This window comes from Echinops telfairi, unplaced genomic scaffold (genome assembly GCF_000313985.2).
Source record: "Echinops telfairi isolate 266 unplaced genomic scaffold, ASM31398v2 ScPeMD7_9;HRSCAF=40, whole genome shotgun sequence".
Taxonomy (NCBI): Eukaryota; Metazoa; Chordata; class Mammalia; order Afrosoricida; family Tenrecidae; genus Echinops; species Echinops telfairi.
In genome coordinates, this window is record NW_022103906.1 from 98,104,561 (window position 1) to 98,115,273 (window position 10,713).

Here is a 10,713-nt window from a genome sequence, read left to right on the forward strand (position 1 = left end):
TTCCTGGCAGTTAAAACTTTTGTATTATAGCCCATAATCCAGGATAACTGTAATGCAACCCCCTGGAGCCTTTGTGTGCCCCCCAGGGGGCTTATCACCTACTTGGGGAAACACTGACTGATCTAGAATATTCCAGATTTAGGAAACAGTGCTCCCAACTGTGTCTCTGGCCACTGGTGGACTCTGGCCACTGGTGGAGGAAGGAATTCAAATTGACTGAGCATCAGTTGGCGCCCCGAGGGCACACATGGTTATGTGCTTGGTTGCTAACCAAGACCCTGGCAACGTGCGTCCACGGAGAGTTGCTTGAGAACAAGACTTGACGAGCCACATCAGAAGGATCAGGAATCGGAACTCCTACGGGACACAGGTCCACTCTGACACACGTGGATCCCCATGAGTAGGAAGCGAGCAGGCCGTAGTGGTTTGATGGGGAGCATCAACTTGTCCTAGACCGACCGCTGGCTCTGAGAGTGGACAGAGATTAGGGTCTCTGCTGTAAGACCCAAAAGCCAAACGTAATGAGAGCGGGGAGGACACGCTGTGATAGAACCAGGCCCTAAGAGATGCTGGCGAGGGGCCAAACCAAACTCAATGCATCGAGTCAGTTCCGACTCGTAGTGACCCGATAGAGCAGCGTACAACTGCCTGTGTATGTTTCTGAGGTTATCACTACAGGAGTAGAAAGCCTCATCTTCTTTCTGAGGAGCAGCTGGTGGCTTCCAACTGCTGACCTTGTGGTTAGCAGCCCAGTGCTCAGGCACGAGGCCACCAGAGCCCCTGAGCAGGGGACAGAGGCTAGAGCGAGGAAGCCCTCTCGCCCACGCGGCAGCAGTGCTAGCACTTCACAAGGGCTATGGAATGTCAGGTAGCTTTGTTGCTCTCCCCACACCCAGGAAGGATCGCTGGTGGCACTGTGGGTGAGGCATTGGGCTGCTAACCTCAAGGTCAACCGTTCAAACCCACCAGCTGCTCTTTGGGAGAACAATCAAGCTGTGCACCCCCAGAAAGAGTTACCATCTCAGAAACCCTGTGTGAACTGGCATTGACTTGGTAGCAGTGGGCTTGGTTTGTTTGTTTGTTTGTTTGTTTTCCCATCCAGAGGGACAAAGGTTCCCAGCTATAGCACATACCTCCCCCACCCCACGCATACACACCCCAAGGATGATCTTCAGAAAGCCTCGGTGGAAGAAAGTGTCCCCAAATGACATCAGTGTTCAACCAGACGTTTCTGTGCTAGAGAGAAAGGCTCAGTACAAGCTTGCTGACTGGCAGATAGAGAGGTCAAGGTCCCCTCCAGGAAGAACAATGAACAAACGCTTCAGCCAAACTCGAGGCACACGGCAGATAGCTAAGCCAGCGACCTGTCTGTCGCTGTGGGGGACAGGGTGTGTCCTCACAAGTGACCCTTCATCGTTGGGGCTGGGTGTGCCTCTTCCCAACTTCCTCAGATCAAAGAGGACTTGTTCCAAAGAACTTGAAAGTGAAACTAACAGGACCCATTTCAGCAGAAACGAACACCGTGTGATTTGAAGGAAAGAAGAGGCATGTGGGAGTGGGAGCGGGCAGCGGGTTGCGGTGGGAAGGCTCTCAGATAAAGGGCCATTGCTCAGGCTCAGTCCCAGCCTCGGGTGCCCCTCGCTGGGTCTGGGTCTCTTCACGGAATCATTAGATGGTTCCTAAATTCTCGTTAAGTGTTAGGAGACTATTAGCCCAATCGATGTTTTCCTTCCCCTCAAATTAATTTCTAAAATAAAGGGAAGGGTAGCCTGGAGGATCATGGATCGCCTCATGGAACCTTGGCAATTAATTTCCCAAATGTTTTAAGCTTCAGTTTCTTCGCCTGTGAAATGGAGGTCGTGGAAACCGTCGTGAAGGCTTGATGTTGGTGCCAGCGCCCGTCTGTGGGCCCCTGACTCTTGGCCGCCATATGCTCAGCAGAAGGAAGGGGCTGTGGATTGGACCATGGTGGTACACGGGGCTTTTGTCAGCCGATCTGGGGAGTAGAGTGCCAGGCCTTTTTTACTTTAGAAGCTCTGCTGAAACCTGATCACCATCATAGACCTACGCAAACCTCTACTGGTAGACCAGCCGGACTCGAGGTGCACTGGCATGAAATTGAGCCTGGGTCACCTGTACGGAAGGCAGGCATTCTCTCACTGAACCATCTCACTCAGTGTTACGCTGTGAGTAGATGGCAGCCCGATGATTGTCCTGTGGACTGTCGGCATCCACTTTCCCTTCCTCTTTCTGAACAGTGATTGGAAAAATCCCCAGTTGCCCCATTGCAGGAGTGAGTAAGCCAGTCAGCAGCTGCTGCCCACGCTACACACAATGAATGACCTATTCCTGGGTGAGCGTATGATCCACGCTCAGCAGACAAGGCCAGGCATCCTTGTAGGCGTTTTCTTTAAACTCTCTAGAAGAGGACTGTTCTTTTTCGCCCATGCATGTAAATGAGAAAGATTGGAATCTCTAAGGTATACTGGCAGCTAGCTCTCTTGGGTCCAAAAGGAACCTCGTGGATCAGTGGTTAAGAGTTTGGCTACTAATCAGAAGGTCAGCTGTTGGATCCCTCTCGCCACTGCTTTAGGAGAAGACAAGGCCATCCGCTCCCATCAAACGGCAGCCTTGGAATTGCTCTGGGTGGGTGGGGGGGTCCACTTTGGCCTGTGGAGTCCCTCGGAGTCACCATTACTCTGGTTTCCAGTGGCCCTGGACCGAGAAGGAGCCTGTCGGCGCACTGCTGCAGCACTCTACTGCTAACGGAAAGGTTGGAGTCCACAGTGGAGAAGGTCTGGTGGGCAACCTGCTGCCGTAAGGCTCATAGCCTAGGGGCCCCCGGGGGACGGTTCTCCTCTGTCCAGGGTCACTCTAAGGCGGAATCGCTCAATGCCGTATAACGATGATGGTGATCTTGGATCCAGGGGGAGCAGCCAGACAGAAAAGAGAGCCCAAACAAAGACAGTGACACCGTGGGATGGAGAACGGAGATGCCGTCTGTCACATGGTGGGAAGCCTGGCCAGAACCTCCCGAGTCCCCCACAACCGCTGGACTCTTCTCGTGTTGGCTCAGTATTTCCTTTTGACTTAGCTTCTCTGGGTTGAGTTTTCTTTCATTGAAGGAAGATTTCCAGCATATGTCGGTGAACGAGTAAGAAAAATAAATATCGGGAGCTGTTATTTATTTATAATTTGCAGCAGTGGGACGCTAGTGGTAAGAAGACCCAGCAAAGAGATTCGATTTACGTGGCGGGGGTTAAAAGATCCTCCCCGGGCAACGTTGTCAGGGTTACCTAAGTAGTATAGCCTCTACACCTTGTAAGTTATTTCATATTTACAATGGACAAGGTGTTCGCCCAGTTTTACAAATAAAGAACAGAGGCTTAGGCAGGAGAAAGAAGGCTCTTGGTATCAGGTGAAGGAAGACGGCGCCCTTGGTGGTGGAAAGCCCAGTACGGGCCGTAGAAACCCTTGGAGCCAGACCTGAACTCACCCTGTGGTCAACCACGCACAGGCTTTCGCAAAGAGTCATAGCGCTAGGAGGGTGTGCACTTCTGAGAACAATCAACCAATCGACAGCAAAGGGGGTAGAATTTTCCAGGGACCGAGTGCAGAGAAAGCAAGAGTAAGGGAAGGGGGGATGGAGACAGGAAACACAGCAGAGGGATAAGTGATGTTGCATTGCGGGATTGCAATCAACGACACAACCCAAAATGTGTACGAATTGAAGGGAAAATTGATTTGTGTGGTAAACTTTCACCCAGACCATCATTTTTTTTAATTTAATTATAAAGAAAACAACATAACGCAAATCTGGGCTTTTCTGTTTCCACTATACACCGTTAGAAATCGGCTCTCCAGAGGCAGCAGTGAGTGTGTGCTTCCCTGAGAAAAATCATCTCTTATGGCATAGTGGTTACACGTCGGACTGATAACCACAAGGGCAGCAGTTCTAAACCACCAGCCTCTCTGTAGGAGCAAAGCAGCGCCTTCTATTTCCATGAAAAGTTACCATCTCACAAACCCACAGGGGCAGTTCTACCCCCACCTACAGCATCTCTGTGCATTGGCATCAACTGGAGGGCAGTGCGCTTGGTTTCTTTAATGAGAGTCAGAACCTGGACCCTGGCAGGGACCTGCTGAGCTTCCAATCTGCACCCTTCTCTCGCCGTTGCCTCGAGGCAATTCTGATTCCAGCAACTGCACGTGTTACCTGGAGGAATGGCACCTGGCACCGTGGGGTTTCTTGGCTACCGCGTTCAGTGCGGCAGGTTGCCAGGCCTTCTTCAGAGAAACCACTGGTTTGAAGTCAAGCACAAACCATCAGACCAAGGCGTACAGCAAGCATGCGGCACCTGCCGCGGCACCCCACCTGCTTCATCTGGACCACACCCTTGCAGAGGTACCATCACTGGAACCAGACCTGGTTTGTCAGTTGAGCCACCAAGCACACGCCCAGGCTGGCAGAGAGGAGAAAGAGCTGCCCTCTGTCTCGGTGAATTCCCTCAGCCTTCAGCCTCTGCAGGAGAAAGTAATGTGGGACACGCATGTGGAACGCTTGCTAGCAGCTGCATTGTTAACACACAATAAGAAGCTGGTGAAGTGAATTTTAATCATATATTTTGCTTCACCAAATAGACCCAAACCGTTAACAGGTAAACCTGTAACCATTAAAAATAATTATCCATGAAATGGTTTACGTGTTTCTTTTGTGCAGGGGCTTCAAACGCCTGAGTGTGTTGTATGCTCACAGTACAAACGTCTGGTTGCAGGCAATCAAACATGCGGAAAAGCTGGACCTTCCCTGGGAGTCTCTGCTCTCCCAGTATCTACCACCTTGGCAGATTACAAACAGTTCCACTCCTAAGTCTGTCTTTAAGTCAAATGTGTACAAACGTCAGAAGGGTTCTTATGTAATGTCAGTCAGTAAAACATTTGTCTTGGTATCGAGTATATAATGTGCTTGTCCTTTTTATATTTAATAGCTTTATTGACTTATCTTACATAATGCAATATATCCATCCACAATCAATTCTGTTGTCTGATCCCATCGAGTGAGGGTATACCACATCGATGCTATCAGCTCCCCATCCACCCCCTTCGTTCTTGTACCCACAGGGAACCATTACTCCTGTAACTATTTCTGGAGGGTTATCTATCTTGCCTTTCATGTACTGCATAATTTTAAATATACCAATGGACATATGCAAAGATAACTTGATTAATGAGGTAAAAATAGTAAGGGGAGGAAATAGTTATGATGTAGAGGGTAGCTGTGTGGTTCATCAGTGCCTGACCACAGCCTGGACTTTTCATCCTTCGTGTGGTCCTTCTGTGAGGGGCTGCCCAATTCTCTTTCCTGTGGGTTTTAGGTCTCCACTCCATCCACACGCCTTCACATCAATTTGGTTGTGTGTTTTTGGACTTATGATACCTGTTCCTGTCAACACCTCATGATCACACAGGCTAGTGTGCTTCTTCCATGTGGGCTTTGTTGTTTCCCTGCCTGGTGGCTGCTTATTTAACTACAAGCCTTTAAGACCCAAAATGCTATATCATCTGATAGCTGGGCACCATCAGCTTTCTTCATCACATTTGCTCGTGCACCCATTTTGTCTTCAGTGATTGTGTCAGAAAGGTGAGTATCATATAATACCACATTGTTAGAACAAACCATTCTTGTACTGAGGCAAGATTTAAGTATAAGTTCAAAGTCCATCTGCTTCTATATATACAGATATATTCTTTTTCCTCCTAGCCCACTATTATGTTCACTCATCGCTCACCTCTCAATACTTCCTCCCACATACAAGTCGATTGAACAAACGCAATTGGAAAAGCTGTACCCTCCTCGCCGTCAATTTTAGAAGACTTACTATTACCCTGTACTCAGCATTATTGTAGCTCCGCTCCCCTCCCCTCCCATGCCCTCCCCCCTGGACCAATTGCTGATTCCGTAAGATTGCCTATTCTGTATGTCCTGTACAGATAGACACCAAACAAAAAGGTAACACTCAAACAAACAGACACACACACACCAAAAAGAAAAAAAACACCACACAGGTAGTCACACGTCTAACAGGAATCATGACATAGAACAGATGGCTGTCTCTGTGTGATAGAGAAGGACGTGCCGTACCCCATCTGTCCTGACCTCATTTCTTTAAGGTTTGCCTTTCCCTGATCCCGTTGTCTGACAACAGACTTTGTGTCCGAAAGGCAAGCATCCTATAAGAATGCTTTGCTATTCCCACAGTCAGGGGGGGAGTGTCTAGTGGCCACCCCTGCCCCCGCCTCCCAGTTATGCCTTTAGACTTTCAATGTGAGCAATACCCAACCAGTTTCAGATAGGGTGCCAAGTGCCACCCCACCCCCACCCCAGTCAGAAGTCTGAGATCGGGATTCTTTGGGGGACTGCGTATCTTCCCTCCCATCACTGGCCTGCTGCACTCCTATCCCGGTTGCCCCAGGTGGGCGGATCAGGCCGGCCTCTCTCCTGGAGCTGTATCTTCCATCATCTAGGGAGGGGACATCAGGTCTCAAGCGGAGGCTGGCACTTGCAGGAAAAATTAACATCTCCAGTTACACTAAGAGTATCTCCAATAAAATGATAGGAATAATGTTTTGACTCACGGTCCCTAAGCAGTGCCCTTTCTGTTCTATGAACCGTTGCTTGCACTTCCAATGTGGAATGTAATAGACTTTGGGCAGCAGGGCCCAGGGGAGTTTGTTCATCGCTGGGGATTGCACACGAGTCAGATATTTGGGGACTGCCTGTGCATCTCTATTTAGATAAGTCACAGTCCCGTGCGGCTGGTGGCTACCATATCAGACTGCAGTCTGTACCCATTTCAGATATAAGGCTCCGAGAAGACCTTCTCAAGGTCGCATAGCGAGCCAGTGGGAGAGCTGATATATAAACTCTGGCACCAAGCCTGGACACTGTCCTCTACCCCTCACAGTTAAATGACTCAGGGTGCAGAGCTGGGAACCATTCAAAGCATCCCACGTAGGCTGAGCAGGGGTATACTTGCCTGCTGACTTCCAATTCTGCCTCCAAGTCTGACCTCACAGTTAGAAGATGGTGCTGTCCAGTGAGGGGGCAGGGGGCGTGGGGGAGAAGAATAACCCTAGACTGGGGCAGGAAAACCCATTCACCACATGCATCCAGCAGGGAGCATTTTCTACTCGATGGCAGTGAATTTATCGTGTGTGTGTGTGTGTGTGTGTGTGTGTGTGTGTGTGTTGAGCCAACAAGACCCTAGGAAAGCGATCTGTCCGTGACTGGTCCCATGCAGGGTCTTCTCACAGGCCTGCCCAGGCATCACCCTAGACCGGCCAGATTCCCATTTCCTCTGGCAAACTTCCACGAGGTTGGTGGCGGGGCAGCCAGCATTCCAGGAAAGCCAAGGTGACACTGTTTCTAATCTCCCAATAGTTGCTGTCTCTGCAAACCAACATGCCTGCTGCCCGACAGAATGCCAATGGGATCGATGGCGTCCGAGGGTGACTTTGAAAAAGCACAGGAGCGGCCCAGAGTCAGGCGTGTAACCAGCCGGAGCGGCGGCGGTGGCGGCAACGGCAGGAGCGCCGTGGCGCCGGGAGCAGGGACCGAGAGGAAGCTCAAGGCGTGGAGAGGCGCTGGCTGCGGGGATCCGGTGACGGCACGAAAGGCTTAACAACAAATTCACACCATGCGTGAATATAAGTTAGTCGTACTTGGCTCGGGAGGTGTTGGAAAGTCTGCTCTGACTGTACAGTTTGTTCAAGGAATTTTTGTTGAAAAATATGATCCTACGATAGAAGATTCTTACAGAAAGCAAGTTGAAGTAGATGCACAACAGTGTATGCTTGAAATCTTGGATACTGCAGGAACGGAACAATTTACAGCAATGAGGGATTTGTACATGAAAAATGGACAAGGTTTTGCATTAGTTTATTCCATCACAGCACAATCCACGTTTAATGATTTGCAAGATCTGAGAGAACAGATTCTTCGAGTTAAGGATACTGATGATGTTCCAATGATTCTGGTTGGTAATAAGTGTGACTTAGAAGACGAAAGAGTCGTAGGAAAGGAACAAGGTCAAAATCTAGCACGACAGTGGAACAACTGTGCATTCTTAGAATCTTCTGCAAAGTCAAAAATAAATGTTAATGAGATCTTTTATGACCTAGTGCGGCAAATTAACAGAAAAACTCCTGTGCCTGGGAAGGCCCGCAAAAAGTCATCGTGTCAGCTGCTTTAATGTCCTAAATGCACTGTAGCTCTGAGCCAGGTGTGAAGAACTGTTGCCCAATTCAACAGTGCCAGCATTCCAACTTTGTAAACTACAACATCTGAAACGGACTTTCCTGTGGTGATGCCCTTGAAGAGGTGGATGAAAGCTACTACATCAGTTTGCACATTCTGATCACTTTCCAGTGTCACAAGAGAGATTTTTACTTATATAATAGTCCTAGAGTATGCAACTGGTAAAACCAGAGGCTACATCCAGTATTACTGCTAAGAGACATTGTTCACCCACCAATGTTGTACATGTATGAAAATGGTGTACTGTATACTTTAATACGCCCCATACTTTGTATTGGAGAGTACAATAATGTAAATCCTAAAAGCACCACTATTTTAGCATAATAAAAGAAAGTCCAAAGAGCTCCTATATAGACTACTCCTGATAACTTTGCTTCTTTGATACTTGTAGCTTATTGTAATTTTTTTTAAAGAAATCCAAGGTCATTATCATTGTATTATACAAAATCAGTGCTTTGATTAACACAGCTATATAGTTTTTTGTTTTGTTTTTTAATTTTTGAGAAACCTGTGGAGACAGTGATCTTGTCTTTAAAATATGATAGTCCTCAGTATAATGTCTTAGATTAAAGACATGGCCTTTAATATCTGTTGGGAAGGAAATGTCCAGACTTTTCAAGTTTCTTATCATGTTTCCTTTTTTGTTTACATAGGGAACAATGTTTATAGTTGTGTGTACAGTGGGGGTCTACAACAAGAAGTGTATATTTTCAAACAATTTTTTAATGATTTAACAGTTTTGTAAATCATTTTCAGGCTTCTGCAGCTGTAGATTCTCACTGTGAATCCCTTGCTTGCTCATGTATTTGCAATACCAAATATACAGGTTTAGTATTTTTGCCTGTTAGTGATTGTTTCACATGTGTAACGTTTTGGTTGAGATGTTAAATGGTGGACGAGTACTGTGGATGTGAATGTGGGAAGTAATTTTAAATCATGTGTAATTGGTCACAAGGCCTAAGTTGCAGTAACTATTGCTGTTTTATTTAACAATGCCTTGTTGCTTTGTATGCATTAACGCTTGGGTGTAAAGATTGTGTGTCTATCTAACATGGAGCCACAGTATTTAAATTGACCAACCTAATGTTACAACTACTTCGAGGTGGCCAAATGTAAACTAAAAGCCTTAATTAAAGTGGTGCAATTTTGTATAACTTAGCATCAGTAGTTCAATAAATTTGGATTGCCATGCAAGGGCTTGCATTATAATTACTTGCCACTTGAATGTTTTGTGTACTGTTAATGCTAGTAGATAAATATGGGTTTAACTTGGTTTTTAAATGTAATAGGTGCGTTTTTCACAGTGTGGTTTCATAATTAACATCTGGGCAAGCCAAATTCATTCATTCACTACAGGAATGATGAGTGAAAGATGTTAGATTTTTCCCTCGTATTGTTTGAAAATCCATATAACCACCTTTGAACTTTTCCTTGGGAAAGAATTTTGTAAATCAAGCAATATTACTTATAAACAAATGCCTTCTGGGTAATGATCAATAATAGTTCTTTGGGATGATGGCGGAAGGATTGAGAATACTTTGACGGATGTTACACTGATGGATTTTTTTTAATGTAGGATGAAGTTATACTTTAGAATATTATGATTATAAAAACCTTTGAACGAAGTGGACTCAGTACTACTTTCTTTTTAAATAATAGATCTGTCTCTGTCTTATGTGTGCGGTAACACAATTCTTTTGTGAAATTTTAAGCAAGCTCTGGAACTTTCTCAAAGTACTTGCCAGCGATTGTAGCAATTAGAAACCATCTGATCACGAGGTATCTGCTAATCCTCTTAAGTTCATGCAATTGGAATTAAACATTGAAAGAATTTCAAAAAAAAAAAGAAAAAGCACAGGAGCAGCCCTGTGACGGCTGGCTTGATGATGGTGAAATCGGTGCGAGAATCCGGAGCAGGGATCAGTACCCTGCAAACAGATCCGGAGCAGGGATCAATACCCTGCAAACGGATCGTTTGGAGCCTGGGGTGACTATTGAACGCTGACTGCCAGCCACAGAAGTAAGCTTCCGAGGGACTCTCAAAGGAGGTCCCTATGCTTGTGAACGCTTTCTCTCGGTTTTATAAAACTAAGACTTACGCTTACGCATGTACGGGGGTGGGGTGGGGTGTGTGTGTGCTGCTCGACCACTGTTGGGCTCTATGGATTGCTGAACTTCAAAAGATGTTCGAAGGTGCTCTGCCTGGAGTGTGAGCTCGCCGCCTCTGTTGGCTCCTCAGTAAACAAGGAACCGCTTCTACTCTGGAAGGCTTGCTTTGCACCCACGGTATGAGACACTGAGACAGGATGACTCATTGCAGACTCGGTAGAACAAGCCGAGTGAGTTTCAGTGGCTGTAACTCTTCACGGGAGTAGAAGCCTCGTCTTTCTCCTGAG

General features: G+C 46.9%; 1 protein-coding gene across 1 annotated transcript; it reads left to right on the plus strand.

Moving 5' to 3' along the window:
• The first annotated feature begins 7,551 nt into the window (after nt 1-7,551).
• LOC101641765 (ras-related protein Rap-1b) lies at nt 7,552-9,942 on the plus strand. The gene has a single exon (XM_045286706.1). It carries the CDS (start codon nt 7,698-7,700, stop codon nt 8,250-8,252), a length of 555 nt encoding a protein of 184 aa, XP_045142641.1. The 5' UTR covers nt 7,552-7,697; the 3' UTR covers nt 8,253-9,942.
• The last annotated feature ends 771 nt before the right edge of the window (nt 9,943-10,713 follow it).